This window comes from Oryza glaberrima, chromosome 3, assembly GCF_000147395.1.
Source record: "Oryza glaberrima chromosome 3, OglaRS2, whole genome shotgun sequence".
NCBI lineage: Eukaryota > Viridiplantae > Streptophyta > Magnoliopsida > Poales > Poaceae > Oryza > Oryza glaberrima.
In genome coordinates this window covers 17,980,245-17,997,971 of record NC_068328.1, presented here as the reverse complement: position 1 = coordinate 17,997,971, position 17,727 = coordinate 17,980,245, and the positions used below count along the sequence as shown (strand labels likewise).

Sequence of the window (17,727 nt, the reverse complement as noted above, 5' to 3'; positions counted from 1 at the left end):
TTTAAGTGTAAGCAATCTACCAAAGCTTCATTCTAATCTAACATTAAAAGCAATTCAGAATTTCGTTTTTCTTCCATACACTCGACACTTGAACGCTTGCGCGCCATAACCCACGCAGCCGAGAGCCCGAGATATTTACCTGGAGGCTGGCTGGCGCAGTAACCGGTAGTAACTATATTTGGCTTTGCCACATGCGCGCCATCGACCGAGCCGGCAATGTGCCACGCCCCCGCTTGCCACAGTCCACAGCCACACAAATCCGTCGCCCGTGTGCCACGGTGCCACCAGCGCCACGTAAAAGATGCAAGGCGCCTATGAGGCTACGAGACGAGCTGCCGCCCCCACCGGTAAACCGTGCAGGATAACACGTACGTGACCGGTAGTAATACACATATACACACCGGGCCACCGGCCGGTAGGGAGTTCTCGCGGTTTTGTCGTTCGATCGATCGATCGTGTCCATGCTGCTCCGGCTGAAGGCCGTCGCCGTCCATCCGGCGGCGCTCCTTGGGCGACCGCGCAGCCATGACGCACCCCAGCTCGTCGGTCGCACGGGCGCGTCGACGACGACGGCGAGGCGGAGGGCGGCGAGGAGCGCCGTGACGGTGACGATGGCGCTCAAGGAGGAGCCGGAAGGCAGCCGTAGCGGCTTCGCCGGCGGCGTTCCGAGCTGGGACCCCGGGCTGGAGATCCAAGTCCCTTTCGAGCAAAGACCGGTACTACTTCACTTGTATTCAGTTAACGGGATAACATAGTACTGTGCTTTTGCAATCGATTCAGTAGATTGCTGAGCATAGTACCTACTTCACTATATATCAGCAATCGATTAAGGATTACAACCTATAAGGATGAGCAGTGGATTAATTAGTAGATTGACCTGTTAATCCGGTGATGGTTGTGCAGGTGAACGAGTACTCCGCCCTCAAGGATAGCGTACTCTACTCGTGGGCAGAGCTGAGCCCGGGGTCATTCTTCCTGCGCCTAGGCAGCCTGTGGCTGATCACCTTCACGGTGCTCGCCGCGCCCATTGCAGCTGCAAGTTTCAGTCCAGGAAAGGTATGCCAACTCATCATCTTCAGATATGTACTTTCACCTTCAGAATAGAACCCCCTCCCCTCCCCCTCCTTTTTTTTTTTGACTGCAAGAATAGAACACAGTTGTAACAGAAAATAGAACATCCTACCAAAATGAGATCATTTGAGTCAAGATGATACTGTGACCGTGTATCTGTCCTTACAATTAATACTAGTAACTTGGAAGTTTCGTCCTGCAGGATCCACTCAAATTCGTGCTAGCAGCTGGGATTGGAACTCTGCTCCTCGTCTCTTTGGTCGTTCTCCGGATTTATCTGGTAAGCTCGGCAAACGCTTTAAGAGAATCCTGGAACGTTAACTTGATGCCTAACTAATTGACAAATAGTACATATCCCAGGTTACCTCGCATCAGCTTAAAAATGAAACGAAAGCAGGAAATGGTCAAGAAATTTGAACAAACATTCCAGAAGGATTAATTAGTTTTCTGATCAGTGCTGATAACGTAACAGGGTTGGAGCTACGTTGGTGATAGGCTGTTGTCGGCGGTTGTGCCGTACGAAGAAACCGGATGGTACGACGGCCAAATGTGGGTCAAGCCACCAGAGGTAAATTACTAAAGGAAATTAAGCAAGGATTGGATTTGTTTAGAAAATATGGACCCTCTGCATTCTTTATCTGTACCTTCATGAAAACCTGCAACTGCAATGTTCACATTAGCACATCCCTTTCTCTTTTTATAAATTTTTCAGGTATTGGCTCGTGACAGGCTCTTGGGATCTTACAAGGTACTAGCAATCGTCTAGTTGTTGTTCAGCGTGATCTGGGAATGCCTCGCCAACAGTAAAAACTACATAAGCTGTAATTGATATCTAATGTTGAATTCTTCAGGTAAAGCCGGTGATTAACCTGCTGAAGCAGACGCTGGTGGGCACCGGCGCTCTGCTGGTCGGCGCGGTGTCGCTGTTCGCGTTCGCAGCCCCCGTCGAGGACTTCCTGCACTCCGTGAACGCACCACCATCCGCTGCCTCCTCCAAGCCCAGTCTCAGGTGCCTTCCCGCGCATTTCACTTATCGATCGTTTGCTGCGCCCATTTTCTCACCTACGACCTGCGCATGCAGAAGGGAGGAGCTGCTGCGTCTGCCCGTGGAGGTGAGGCAAGACGACGACCTCGCCGCTGCCGCCGCGGAGGCCGCCGACGGACGGCCGGTCTACTGCAGGGACCGCTACTACCGGGCGCTCGCCGGCGGGCAGTACTGCAAGTGGGACGACCTGCTCAACTGACAAAATACTTCTGTATTACCCAACGGATACGGTGTGCAGTGTGTCCTGAATCCTGATATATGCAGATTGGTATGCGAAGCCTCCGCAACTGTGTAATCGGAACGAAATTTTGTGACCATTGGTTGCGTTAATGGGACAGATAGATAAATGCTTAATTTATTGGATGCTTGATCGACGCAACATTTGCAAAAAAGAGAAAAAAAAAGCTGAAACATTACTAATTTGCTGAAACATTACTAATTTTAGTTAGGATGCTAGCTTGTTTCATTGAACGAATTATACGTGAGATATTTACAGTTAAGATCTGCAATATCACTAGAAATAATATGCGACATTTGGGAAAAAAAGTCGTGCAACATCTAAAATCAGCGTGGTTGTGTGTTATAAGGAAGCGAATGCGTGAGCATGCGTATTAGTAGTAATTTGTTCCAAAAACATGTCTATTAAAATAGGTTTGAATTAAAATAAGGTATTTTCGTTTTTAATTGAATGCTCAATATTGTCTCTCTTTATAATAAACCTCGAGAAATTTTATCACTAATAACAGCAATGCCGATTTTCTTGCCCATCTCTCTCTTTCTCCCTCGTTCACCGTGCAAAGAACAGCAATAGTGAAGGCTAACTCTCGACCGACCTGAAAAATCGTGTCTTCCTGTGTCGTCATCTGGCATACCTTAGGTGATCAATGACTGAAACGATCGAGAAGGTTAACCATCGTTCCGCAATATCCGCTAACTTTTATAACAAGTGATATTAGAGTAGAAGGTTTCAACATTGGATTAAGAAGACGTTCAGAGGAGGAAACACAAAGTGGGGATCACGCATCAACAGGAGATCGTCAGTTGTGGCGACGAGATCGATGGCGACAACGAGGACGTCGCGGAGGCGATGACCTCGCTCACGATCAGACCGGCAATGGTGGAACGTGGCCAGAAGACGGGGCCAGACGTGGCTGAAGGCGTTTGGAGAGATCGGAGGGGTAGCGCTAGGGATGGCATGCCCGACGCACATGACGATCGCGGATCCGTGGTGGCAGGGAGGCCAGTGACGGAAGGGCGAAGCCAACGAGCGTGGCGCGGCGCGGCGGACGTGCAGAGCCAGGACGACGGGGTCGTGGACGATGAACACAAAGGCTGCGACTGCGGTGCCAGTGCGGGCGGAGGCATGGACGATAGCATGGGGTGCTATCTTATGCGCACAGGATGGGTGCGTGGCGAGTAGGCAAGGGCAGCCAACACAGAGTAGAGCGGATAGAGGCAAGGAAGGATTGCTAGGCGATACTCACGGTGCTGTTGGCAGCGTTTGGGGGAGAACCAAGAAGGCACGTTGGTTGCAGGGCTCGTATGTGGGGTTTCTGATGGGCGCCAGACCTATGGTCTCAAACTCGGAGTCTGCATCGAACGGGACTCAGTGAGACGGGAGGTGTCATGAAAACTGTGAGACGGAAGGTGGCGTGGAAACGGACTTCACAGATATGTTACCTCGTTGGGTTCCTAAGCCAATAGAGTCCAACAAATCAACAACAGCGTATCTCTCGGCACAGCTAGCAATCGGTTCCAAAGAACAAGTGTGGCAAGGGGCGGATCCAGGAACAAAAATTTAGGGGGGGCTCAATTACACAGTTTCTTTAACCTCTAACCATTTAGGGACCTTTATTTATCATTTATGGTGAAAAAAATAAAGGGATGCTCCAGAGGGTATCCATGTGTCTTGTGGGTGTAGGGGGACTCGAGTCCCCCCTGCACCCACGTTGGATCCGCCCCTGAGTGTGGCGAGGGTGCAATGTTCAAGTTGTCAGAGCGCTCAGGAGGTTCTGTGTCGGCAAAGACATGCACGCTTTTGGATTCAAAACTGGGCAAGTAACTTCGTGTTTCCACTGCAAGGGGTGGATAAAGTTTTGGATTTTCGTGCCACGCTTTTCAAACTGATAAACGGTGCGTTTCGTGCGAAAACTTTCTATATGGAAGTTGTTCTAAAATATCAGATTAATCCCATTTCAAGTTTGTAATAATTAAAACTCAATTAATCACACGTTATTACCACCTCGTTTTGCATGAAACACTTAATCTTCATCTACATCATCAGAAGTGTCGGTGATATGGGCCCGGGGGTATCCATGCTGAGGGGGAAGGGTCCTTTTCCCCAGCCACGTGGCCGCGCGGCCCGGACCCCCCGTCGGGGGATCGTACGCGCGGGCGATGAATAGCCAAGGGGCGCCCGTGTCTCCCTAGGGGGCTCGGGGTGTCCTGTCGTACTCCTCGGGCCTGAGGGGTTGTGTCACCCCGAGGCCCTCGCTCAGCCACCACGTGGTGGCCGAGTGGGCGGAGACAGGGGTGCTGCTAGGCGCATTTATGGGCGGCGCCCCAATCGCCCCCGTCGTATTTAATGCGGCGTGGCTGGTCGTGCGTTGCCCAGTGATTGACGTGCATCAGGCAGCCTTGACCGGCCTGCGATCGGTCACAGGCGGATGGGATAGGCGGCAGCGCACCCACGTCCTACCTTGTGTCAGGCGGCGTGGGGGCAGGTATGCCCCGTCCCATCAGCGGCAGGGGATCAGCATTCGGTCAGTACACCTCACGCGCGTGAACCCACGAAGTCTCCACAAATTTATGAGGGAATGACAGGGGATGTCCCTCGTGTCAGGTGAAGGACTTTGCTGGGGACCACCTAAGGACGAGCGTGCATTTCGCTTCCGTCCCAAGGCATGGGCAGTTGCTAACCTAGACCGATGTGGGCCCCTCTCTCCAAGGAGGGGAGCGTAGAGGCGGTGCATGTGGTATCCCCTTGAACTATAAAAGGAGGACCTTGCCCGTCGAGCAAGGGGACGACTCTTGGGAGTTTGAACTCTAGGAGAAGGCTAGCCAAGCCCTAATCATTTCTTTTAGGTTTTGGATCCTTGTAACAACCCAAGTATAAATCCACACGTAGGAGTAGGGTATTACGCGACCAAGCGGCCCGAACCTGGATAATCTCTCGTCTTCACCTCGATCACCATCCACCTCGCTAGCCTAACACCGGCGAGATTATGCTCCTGATCATCGCGCCCAATCCCCTGGCTGAACTCACAAAGAGGAGGGGGGGGGGGGGTCTCACGTCCTCCCGCTAGATAGGGTTACTCCTCGACAAGAAGATTCAAACACCACCTAAAGTAATTAGCTGCATGAAAAAGGGATTAGTAGTGAAATTAAGCTTGTGCATCGTCAATGGTCACGTGGACCATTAATGGCATGCATAAGTGCGGCACTACTATGACATGGTCATGTAATCTAGCACGGTGTCGCTATATGGTGATCATGGTGATGCAGTGCATGAGAGTTATAGCTCAGGAAGACAAGGTAATACGCAAGGTGTGCATGTATGACGGTTAAATTGGGCCGGCAGGGTGGTCAGACCGACGGACTGGTTAAATTGCAGAGCTTGGACGTTAGACCGAGTACAACGGACGGTGGTTCGTTGCAGGAACTTGTTAACGCATCCAAAAGAAGGACAAGAAGGTTATACAGATGAATAGTTCGCAAGTGTAGTTCGCAAGTGTGAAAAGCGAGTAGACTGGCGGCAACAGGCTAATCAGGTCGCATATGGAATTATCTAGCGGAGACATGATATATATAGGACTTGATGAGGAGTTGAGATATATAGAGTTACATCAAAACTGAAGAAAAGATCCGGGCAACAGTGGGTCAAATATAATTGATGAGGTCGACGATACTGTTTGGCAGTATAGGATATATCTAGGATATATGGGTTGGCATGATAGGGATATATGAAAATCTGCGTCACTGAAGAGTAAGAGCGAAGGCTATCATGGTAATTCTTCAAGTAATTCGAGGCAACGGTGATTTTCTCAAATTATCGGATACTCAGTCTATGGATGCGGAGAAGCGTGGATGTTGGATTTTTTTAGCTCGGTTCATAAGACTACAAGGAAGAAAAGGTTTCTTCATCAGTCTGGTGAGCTTGATTTATCTATTTGGTGATGATGCGGGTTATCTGGCCATGGATTAGATAAAATCAAATTAAAGACAGAAGGCGAAGTTGAACATGGTCTTCGGAGAGTCTATGATGTGATAGCTAGGAATAACTCAATTTCGCTTGGCAAAAGGAATGCGATGATATGAAAGAAAGTGGAGCACTATTATAGGTGGAGTCCATAGGAAGAAGTTATAGGAATAGCGGAGTGTCTTGAAGGCGGTAAGTCTGGCGCAGGCTCGTCGGGTGGCTTGCGATGAAACTGCAAAGAAGACAACCCAAGTCTGGAGGACCGGTGGATCGGAATGGTGATTCTACTACTTCTAGGTGGCATATATTCGCCAAGGTAGAGTTTGTTAGAATATGTGTCGAATATACTAGTCTATTTGATTACAGTTGGACTTGAAGTTATAATAGGTGGTAGGGGGTGGAGTTAGAGTCGAACTTTGAATCCCGGCAACTCTCTTAAATAGAGAGGGGGCACCACAATGTAACCATGACGACTACAATGTAGCATAGACAAGTAGGGAGATGCATGATGGCGGCGTGGCCATGGATTCATAGCGGCTAGGAGCTATATTGATTAGGAGGAGCGCCCATAATCAGAGCCCCGGGGATGTTGGCTTCGGCTGAATCTCGTTAAAAAATATCATGTGTTCCTGTGTTGTCATTTGACATGTCTTCAGTGATCAATGATGGAAGCGAGCGAGAAGGTTAGTCGTCGTTCCGCAAGATTAGCTAACTTTTATAACACAAACGCTATTAACGCTGGATCTGCCCCTAAAAGTACTACCTCCAGTCGAGTCATAAGTAAATGATTATTAATTACCAGTGCAAAATATATCTTTTAAGGAAAATCATAATATTTTTTGAAACCATTTGAGTAGAAGTGTATTTAGTCACATTACCATTGTCAAAACATAAATAGTACCGAGTATAATCGAAGAGATATCTATGGTCAAAGTTTAATCATATTGACTGCACATATTACAAATAATCACATATTTGTAACGGGAGTATGGAGGGTGTACAACACTAAAAGAAAAAGAAATGTATGGTTCAGATGAAATAAATAATTCTACATTCACATAAAACGAATTTAAACAAACAAATACAACTGTGCAAACAATATAATTTTATTGTATGTGTGGGCACAATACGGAAGTATGAATAAGCTACTAGAAGCAATTTTAAAGCACACATGCAATAATTTTACAGAAATAATACTGCATTTCTATTTTTAAATATGAAACTAGGGAAGCCCATCTTGTGTGCCACAACACGCTCCAACGTGTGTCATCCCCTACGTCCAAATTTTGGTGCGCACTATAAACAAAAACTTAAATGGCACTGTTAACATAGCACAACTCCTTTTTTTTTTAGATAGTAGAATTTATTCTGGTCTTTGCTTTTGAAAGAAGCTACAGCTATTTATTGAAGACAATACAACTGAAAAAAGGAAATGGTGCAGGCTATATCTTGAATTTCAACAGTGATATCTTGATAACCCTGCAATACTTTCGCAAGCTATATTTTGAGGCTGTCCAGGAATCGTGTCCCGTCAAGACGCACCGAAAAGTGTCCCTTCATGTACTCAAGTTTCTCAATGGATCTGTAGCGTGCCTCTGCTCCGTTGTGCTTGAGCACCTCCTGAATCGGCTGGACCATTCCATCGATGTGGGCATCATGAAACATCACGACGGTGGTTCGGCTTTTGCGTGCATGTATCAGCACCCTGTGCTCGACGCTCCTGTAAGCGCCGTTGGTGAGGACCTCAAGGATGTTGGCAACGTTGATGATGAAGGTGCCCTGCCGCGGCCGCACCGGGAACCACCTGCCATCCTTCTTGATCTGCAGACCGGGTGTGTCGTCGACCTGCAGTAGCACCGTCAGGCTGAGGCCATCGGTGTGCGGCGTGATGCCGATCACCTTGTCCGGGCCGGAGGATAGTGGTGCAACAACATGTTCTGTCGGCTGTCGCCTGCCACGAAAGGCGCGCACAAGTGCCTCCTGCTCCACACCGAGGTCAGCAGCCATAAAGCCCACAATCCTCATTGTCAGGCTCGTCATCTCGACGGAGAACTTCTCAAGTGCATCACTGTGTATATACATGCATGCTTAATTGATTAAAATAAGGCAGCACCTGTTGAGGTCGACTGCTACTTGCACTTGGAACAGGATCAGAAACAGCACCTAAAGGACGATTGGTTTGTAGGCCACAGTTCCGGGTTTCTGTCTTAGATTGGCTGAGTAACGAGGATCACGCTCTCTGCCCAGTCCAGCTTACCAGATACCCTGCTGTAATGGTGGCCAAACCCTTCGATGCCATTCTCTCGGACTGCCACTGTCTTCTTGCTTTCAAGTGGCAAGCTGAAGAATCTGGCCGTGCTGTCTTTCATTTCATTTACCACTTGTTCGTCGATTCCATCGCTCACTAACTGAAATCAGGATATGCATAAACAATATAACTATATAAATATAGATATGATACAGATATCGAGTCCTGACCTGAAAGAAACCCCAATCGCGACATGCAGAGCCAAGCTTTGCAATCTCTGCCCCCGCAAGCTCCGGGTCAAGCAGCCTCCCCATGTCCACCACCGGCAGCTCGTAGGCCTCGTCATCGTCGTAGCCAACAACGATGCCGGCATTTACCTCATCGGATCGGTAGTACCTCTCATTGGATTCGGCGAATGCCGCGGCAACTTCTTCCGTGATGGCGTCCCTGTTGACGGCCTTCTTGTTGGATGCCTCCATTGCTTGGATGCCTCTACAACCGGTCGAAATATCAAGAATGACTTTATTGAGGCAGAGCGTGACCCCTTTTGGGGCCTCAACAACTTGTTCACGGCAGAGCACTTAACGCAGATAAGAATCCTAAACCACACACAGACACAAATATATATCAACGTCCCAATCATATTGGTCTACTCCCATGCCATCTCTGTCGCGAGTTTACTGTATCATGATGTTTGCAATATCGCCAACTATGACGATGCAGGAGGAAATGAAGCGTCGCTGCATCGATCAAGGTATCGGATCGATAGGGTCATTGGGCCTTGTAAATTTGCTGCTAATTAGAGCGAGTTTAATAGTATAGCCAACTACCGCTACAAATCATCTATAGTCAATTTTATAGCCAATTCATTCCATAGTTACCTATAAACATATACTACACACACTAGTTTACGGACGGACCGTTTTCACGTCCACATGCAAAAATCGGCCTCCCATTTTCGCGTGCAGATCCTTCAGAGGCCCGCATGCGGAAATCGATGGTTCGCATGCAAAAATAGGAAAAAGTACACCGAAGGCCCTCAACTTATCAGCGAGATACAAAAACGTCCCCGAACCGCAAAACCAGATATGCGAGGTCCCTTAACTATATAAAACTGGTCACCCAAGGTCCCTCGGCGGTTTTGATCCCGGTTTTATCCTACGTGGCAGCTGAGTCAGCGTGGGACCCACGTGGGCCCCACATGTCAGCCTCCTTACATTTCCCCTTTTCTCTCCCTTCATCATCTCTCTCTCTCTCTCACACCTCTGCAAGGTGGCCGCGCGAAGCGGGAGAGGCAGAGGGCGGTGCAGCCACGGTGGCCAGCGGAGGCGGCGTGCGAGCGTGGCGGCCGGCGAAGCGGAGTGGAGCGGCGGTGGCGGCAGGCAAGCGAGCGCGCGGCGACCGGCGAAGCGAAGGCGGCGGGGGGAGGAGCGGCGCACGGGAGGGCGCAGGCGGCGGGGGAGCAGCGGGGCGCGGCAGCAGGCAACTCGGCTGCACCATCGGGCACTACCTCGCCGTGCGGTTCGGCTCCGCCTCCGGGCGCGCTGAGCTGGCGCCCGCACGCGTCGCGGGCTACGTCCAGCTCATGTCCTTCTTCAGCGGGATGGAGCGGACGCTGTCGGAGGCGGCGTGCCCTAATGACGCGTTCCTCAACTGCCCCCTCAATGATCGCTATTGGGCTCTCCCTGCCTGCGGGCGCCACGGCGGACAACCCGTTCGGCCCGGCGAGCCCCGATCTTATCGCGGCGGAGTTCGCGTCGACGCTGGTGGTGGTCGGCGGGCGAGACCTCCTCCGCGATCGCGCGCTGGACTACGCAGCGAGGCTGGCTGAGCTGGCGCCCGCACGCATTGCGGGCTACGTCCAGCTCATGTCCTTCTTTGGCGGGATGGAGCGGACGCTGTCGGAGGCGGCGTGCCCTGACGACGCATTCCTCAACTACCCCCTCAACGACCGCTACTGGTGGCTCTCCTTGCCTGCGGGCGCCACGGCGGACAACCTGTTCGGCCCGGCGAGCCCCGATCTTACCGCGGCGGAGTTCGCGCCGACGCTGGTGGTGGTCGGCGGGCGCGCTGGACTACGCACCGAGGCTGGCGGTGATGTGGAAGCCCATGGAGGTGCTCGAGTTCGAGGGGCAGCAGCATGGCTTCTTCACCATCAACCCCTGGTCCACCGCCTCCGGCGACCTAATGCGCGTCGTCAAGCGTTTTGTCGACACCGACGGTGGCGGCGGGGAGAGGAGAGGCGCGTGGGCGGGCGTAGGCGGCGGGGGAGCAGCGGGGCGTGGTCGGCGGGCATGGAGGTCGCTTGGGCGGTGCGCGCTGGGCTTGGAAGCACTGCCTACACTCCGGCGACCGCGACAGTGCCAGGATGGCTGACTACGCCCTCCTTCTCGACAACCGCCTCGGCAAGCGCCCGACCACCTACACGCCACTGCTCCCCTGCTTCATCGGTCGCTGCGCGCTCCCCTGCCTGCCATCACCGCCGCTCCACTCCGCTTCGCCGGCCGCTGCGCTCGCATGCTGCCTCCGCCGGCTGCCGTGGTGGCGCCGCCCTCCGGCCTCCGCCTTTCCCACTTCGCCCCAGCCACCTTACAGAGACGAGAGAGAGAGAGAGATGTGGAAGGGGAGAAAAGGGGAAAGAGGAAGAGGATGCTGACATGTGGGGCCCACGTGGGTCCCACGTTGACTCAGCTGCCACGTAGGACAAAACCGGGATCAAAACCGCCGAGGGAGCTCGGGTGACCGGTTTTGTATAGTTAAGGGACCTCGCATATATAGTTTGGCGGTTCGAGGACGTTTTTTATCCCGATGACAACTTGAGGGACCTTCAGTGTACTTTTTCCGCAAAAATAAGCCTATTTTCGCGTGCGGGTCTCTTATAGACCTGCCTACAAGTCTATCCTTCCTCCTCTTTTCCCTCCTCATCACTTCAAAATTTCATCCTTATCCACCCATCCTCATCCTTATCCTTTCTATCCTCTCTCACTCTCTCACCTCTCTATCCTCTCTCACTCTCCCACCTCTCTTTCACTCCCGCGGCTCGGCGGCGGGCGCGGCCAGCGGCACTGCGCGGCTTGGCGGCGTACGCGCGGCGGCGGGCGACCGGGAGCAGCGGGCTCGGTGGTGTGCGCACGGTGGCGGGCGATGACGGCTTGCGCGCGGTGGCGTGCGCCAGGATCTGGCAGCGGTGGCGGCAGGCAGGCGGGCTCGGATGGTGGGGAGGCGGTGGATCCGGCTACCGTGATGGCGACGGCGACGACGACGGCGACCGCGAGGAGGGCGGTGGCGGCAGCTTTAGGGCTAGGGTTTTGTTTTTTTGGATATTATTTTTTTCGGTTTTTTATTTTTTCATGTGGGCGACATAACCACCCCGCACGCGAAAATCAGATTTTTGCGTGCGGGTGCGTCAGCTGCATGCAAAAATAGCGATTTTTGCGGACACTTCGTTCCAGACGGTTAGAAGATCCGCACGCAAAAATCACTTTTGTCCACACGGAAAAATCATTTCTCTACTAGTGACAATTAATACCTGGTCCCACTTGTTATACATATATGTATCTTGGAGTCTGTGCTGCAGCGACGTAGCCCGCTGATCTACTCTATCATCTTTTATCTTCTCGAAATGTGTTTGTAGCTGGTTTGTAGTCTGCTATTGTACCTTCTCTTAGTAATAGATTTGGGGCCTCTAACTTTTAAGCCACTGAACACATGCACACTTTTCCAGTGCTATTCTGTTGCTTTTAAGAGCAAGTTTAATAGTATAGCCAATAATTAGCTCCAAATCATCTATAGTCAATTTAATAGCTAATTTATACAATAGTTTCCTATAAATATATACTACACTATTCATATCTGGTCTCCCTTGTCATACATGCACTGTGTCTTGGAACCCGTGCTGTAGCTGGCTACAAATCTATAGCCCGCTGATCATCTCTCTCTTCTTTCATCTTCTCGATATGTGTTTATAGTTGACTTAAAGTCTACTATTGTACCTGCTCTAAGGCACTGAACACACATGCACACTTTTCCACTGCTATTCCATTGCTATTGTACGGCTTCTGTAATAATACAACATATTAGAGCAAGTTTAGTAGTGGAAAGGGATAGCTTATACAACAACTAGCTACATAACACATTTCTCTGGAAGATTATTTTATAATGTTCTAATCTAACCAGCTCTTGCAATTGGTATGAAGCAATATGCTGGAGCTAGTGACTAATCAAGCGTCAGCCTTTCTCTCTCCTTCCGTTCTCTTTGCTCCAGCTCAGCTAAAAACTGAATTGTTTATTCATCGTCGGCTGACATAAAGCCTAATGTGCCTGCTCTTATATTATTAATATCTTTTGGGATAGTCTTGAGGATTTAACTAGCCACATCTAGTATAGGAACAATGACTGTTACTAATAGGGAGCTAACTCAATGCACAAGAAGCACCTTGGGAAGTAGGACAAAGCCATAAGCATACCATATACTTAAGATACCATATAGAACTAAACGGTGAGATGGAGGAGAGAAGAATGAAGAGAGAGAGAGAGAAAGTGTCACCCTACAGAAACTTCAATAGAAGTGTAGTAATGTTAGAGTTATTAGAAATTGTGTGTTAACGGCAGCCTAAAGTATATGTTACATCTTAATCTACAAGTATATATAGTATGCATGAAATTAGATGTAGTATCCACCTCTTCTATATCTAAGACCCTGTTTGATTCAGCTTAGGAATATTATTATAATCCGTATTATTAGTGCAAAATCAAAGTGTGTTTGATTTTTATTCTGTAATGAACAATTGGCATATGATATTATTGGTTTTGATATTTGGAGATTATTGGCGAAGTGGTTTTGGAGATGATTGGATTTGCAGGTGAACAGGGACTGTTGCTGACAGGTGAGAACCGGTCAGAACGGGCTTTGGTAGCCGGTTAGACCGGAGGTATGCGTGCTGTCAGACCGGCCAGCCTGTGGTCTGACCGGCCGACTATGTGTCGGTTTTGGTTTCGTATTGATTCATTGGATATCTGTGGATAATTCATGTTTATGACTTCTAGATGGATACTATGCGTATGTAATACTGTTTTTTCCTAACAATGAGTCAAGTTGGAGATAGCTTATGCTTGGATATGGTTTCTTGGTTGATGCATGTGTAGGTGGTCTTGATACCTCAGGAGAGTATTGCCGGTGATGGATTGGGAGTCAACTTGGGAGAAGATGGCATCTGGACGATTAGGATATCATGCGGGATGCTTAGGCTAAAGATCAATGCACGTGGTTGGTGGAGATTCCATATAGCATACGATGGAGATATTGTGTGCGTATGGGATGCGGAGTCGAATTCGGAGGGAGTCCAAATTTGGTACGATTGGAGTTTGTTAAGTTTGTTTCTTGTACGGTAAGGTTTTCTAGGGGATTAGGACTTCTTGTACAAAATTGGTTCGTGGCTTTAGGTTGCCTACCTCGGGTATAAATAGAGAGGGAGGGTGTTGCCTCCCGGTATCGCTTTAGAGAGAGTTGAGATGAAAGATAAGTTAGGGTTTCGAGTTTAGTCAAGATTTTCGTGAGGAGTGCTATTGTTGCACATTGTAAAGATAGAGAGAAGTTATAAAGTTGCAATCTACTTTGAGAAATCTTCGATTTGTGTTTGCTTGGGTTCGATGGTCTAACTGGTGGGACATCGGCGGTCAGACCAATGGCATTGAACCGGTCAGACCGGCGGGTTAACGGCGGTCAATCCGGCGGTGGCAACAGGCGACAACGACAGGTTTCGGTGGTCAGACCAAAGGCTTCTAGGCGGTTAGACTGGCGCATCTACTCCGGTCAGACCACTGTTAACAGTGAAATTTGGTAAGCTCGGAGTAATCATCGGCTTAGAGTCAGCATCGGCTTCGAAGTCCTGAGATTAGCCGATGAGAGTTATCAAGTCGTCAGTTGTCGGATTCTTGCTATATTCGATTAAGGAAATTGATCTACTAAAGGAAGCTTGTCCAGAAGAGACCGAGTTCAAAGAGAATGCGGTATGGCAAGTTATCTATCAATTAGGAATAGTTTGTTAGTTTCCTTTTATCTTTTAGGAAAGTGTGTTTAGTGTCCTAAAAGGACTTTATCTTTTCCTTTTATCTTTAGTTTCTTTCTTGTCCGACAAGGACTAGTATCTCCCTATGGGTATAAATATGTACACCCGGGGTCATTGTAATCTATCAATATATTGATCAATACAACTACTCTCGGCGCATCGCCACCCTCTTTTCTGACGTTTTTACTTATCAACCGGCTGAATTTGGCGCCTGACGTGGGGCTGCATCGTCTTATGTTCCGCTGGCCCTAGTGAATCTATCGGCTACATTGGCGTTATTTAAGGCTTCATTGCTTCTATCTCTTGGATCGCTCTAGTTTGGTTGATATATTTTCCTACCTGATATCTCAATTCTATCTCTAATTGCATTGTGTTTAGAGACGCATCGGTTTAGTTGGAACTGTCTCGGTTAGGTCCGATCTTCTGTTTTAGCCGATATATCTCTACAATCACAATGTTGTTATAAATAGATTTGTTATATCCATCACATTAGACAGATCTATCGGCTCATCGAGTATTAGATTATCATATACAATCTCATGCTGCATCGGTTAGGTTCGACCTACTAGATTGTAGTTGATAATATAAGTCTTGTTGAGCCGATAGGTTCATGCTAGTATTTTATCGGGGTGCTAGCCGATAAGTTATATGGACGTTGCATCGGCTTATAAGGATTGTATATGCATATAAGTTGGACTTAGCCGATCGCAACAAAGGTTTCACTATTTATCTAATCTTGTGGATTTTATGATATCGGACCTCCAGCCGATGTATATTTTAACCTTCGGATCAGTGTTTATTCTATCATATCATTGCTAGCCGATTGGTTTATACTGGATTATATTATTGTTATACTATATTATCATCACCAGATTTCCTTTATGTCATTATTTAAGTCAAGTGTCGGACTCTACATTGGATATAAAGCCGATGGCTCAGAACCCTATCGCTATCGGCTAGCATCGGCTATTGGCTAGTATAGGCATCGGCTGTAACTACTACATCGACTTGTCTGCCGATCGGCTATTTGATTTACTATTTACATATCTTGTCAGTTGCAGGATCAAACTAACTGGCATGCCCACATCTCATCAACCTTTGGACCTGCACTGAAGCTAAGCAGATCTCCTAGGCCAGTGTGTATTTTTCGGATCAACAACCGCGTGTCGTTGAATTTGAGGGTAACTTTTAATTCCGCTAAAAGATTCGGTTTTTGGGTACTAGAACCATTCACCCCCTCTGGTTGGCTTAGTACTTGTTGTTCGATCCTACAACTAGGAATAAGCTGAAACAAACAAATAGCTTATTATGATAAATTATTACAATCTATAAGCCAGATTACTATAATCTGGTAATCCACTCTAAAGGTGCTTTTTTAGATTATTGAGTGGCTAACAGCTAACAAACAGCTAATAATCTAGAGAAACTAACAACTAACAGCTTATTATATGTCGGCTTATTATAATACAACTTACAGTAATCTGGCTTAATAATATAGATTTTACAATAGTCTTAAGCTGAAACAAACATGGCCTAAGTTTCAACTTCACCTTTCTGTGGAGAAAAAAAGAGAGGCAAGATTCATTTCTAACACACACTCAACAAGTGACAGAAACGTAAACATAGAAGGCTTAGCTTTCCAATCCTGTTGTTTGCAAGGAATGCCACAACTACTTCTGGCCTCTTCCAACCCTAAGTATCTCCTTTTATTTTAAAGGCAAAATTTCCTACAGGGCATCTAAAAAATGTGTAATTAGCCGGTGGGCACCGTAAGATCGCGAATTTGCTGTAGGACACCACCAAAAACTGGTAATTAGCTAGTAGATACTTTGGCCATTATTTTATTATTTCCGGAGGAAAAGAGGTCAGCAAAATTTCAAATTGCCGAGAATGCCCCTGGTGGCGCAGCACGTTATCCTGACTGGGTCCGGTCGAGCCGACTCGGCCGCACCACTGCCGTGTCCACGTGCTCCTTGCTGCCGCGCGGTTCTGCAAGGTGGCGTAGTACATGGCGGCGCTGCCGTCGCTCGAGGACGCCGACGCCCCCTCCGTGCTGTCGTCCGCGTCGAGGACCAACGGCGGCTTCTCCCTGCGGCTAGGGTCCGACTTGTCCATTTGTGATGGATGTGTATTCCTTGGCGCGCGCCTCGCATGGACCAACCGGGACAAGGTGCTAGTGCTGCGAGTGCGTTGCCATGACCGGACGCACGTGCTACGGCCCTACCTGCAGCACGTCGAGTCCGTCGCCGATGAGACGGAGATTCAGCGACGCGAGCTGTGCCTATTTGCCAACACCGGCGTGGACGGGAGCACCAGGACGCCGAGGTGAGCGTCGGCGCAGTTCTTGGGCTACGACATCGATCTCTCCCACGCTGACAGCGACGACCTCTGCGCGCTGCTCCTGCACACCACCCCGCAGTCTCTCATCCTCGTGGAGGATCTCGACCGGTTCCTGCAGGGCGGCGGGGATGCAGACGCGGTCTCTCATCCTCATGGAGGATCTCGATCGGTTCCTACAGGGCGGCGAGGACGTGGAGGCGAGGGCTGCGAGGGTGCTGAGCTTCATGGGCGGCATCGCGTTGTGCTGCGGCGAGGAGCGGGTGATGGTGTTCACGATGCGCAGTGGCAAGGAGGGCGCGGACGCAGCGGTGGTGCGGTCGGGTTGGCTCGACTGGACCCAGTCGGGATAACGTGGTGCATCCCCAGGGGCATTCTCGGCAATTTAAACATTCTCTCACCTATTTTCCTTCGAAAGTAATAAAATAATGGCCTAAGTGTCTACCAGCTAATTACGACTTTTTGGTGGTTCCCTACAGCAAATTCGCGATATTACGGTGCCCACCGGCTAATTACACGTTTTTTGGATACCCTGTAGCAAATTTTGCCTTTTTCGAAAATACAATACAAACACAGACGTTCACATACACACACGTCCTCTTTTAACTACCAGAAAGATACCGGTATCTCAATTGTGTTGATACAAGCTTAAAGTTGTCAGGGTTATGGATACCACATACCTAATAGTAGTTGACTAAATCTCGGCAGGACCCACCACATACCATGTCCTATACGGAAACAACCTGCGGATATAGGAGGA

General features: G+C 49.1%; 1 protein-coding gene and 2 pseudogenes across 1 annotated transcript; 2 read left to right on the top strand and 1 right to left on the bottom strand.

Moving 5' to 3' along the window:
- Window positions 1-342: 342 nt before the first annotated feature.
- LOC127766471 (protein CONSERVED IN THE GREEN LINEAGE AND DIATOMS 27, chloroplastic) lies at window positions 343-2,489 on the top strand. Its single transcript, XM_052291504.1, has 7 exons — window positions 343-716; window positions 904-1,056; window positions 1,274-1,351; window positions 1,544-1,639; window positions 1,784-1,819; window positions 1,923-2,080; window positions 2,153-2,489. The coding sequence occupies exons 1-7, from the start codon at window positions 462-464 to the stop codon at window positions 2,313-2,315; spliced, it is 939 nt and encodes a 312-aa protein (XP_052147464.1). The 5' UTR covers window positions 343-461; the 3' UTR covers window positions 2,316-2,489.
- Window positions 2,490-7,412: 4,923 nt separating this feature from the next.
- On the bottom strand, window positions 7,413-9,111 carry LOC127766470 (protein SRG1-like; annotated as a pseudogene).
- Window positions 9,112-9,273: 162 nt separating this feature from the next.
- On the top strand, window positions 9,274-10,938 carry LOC127766294 (probable carboxylesterase 15; annotated as a pseudogene).
- The last annotated feature ends 6,789 nt before the right edge of the window (window positions 10,939-17,727 follow it).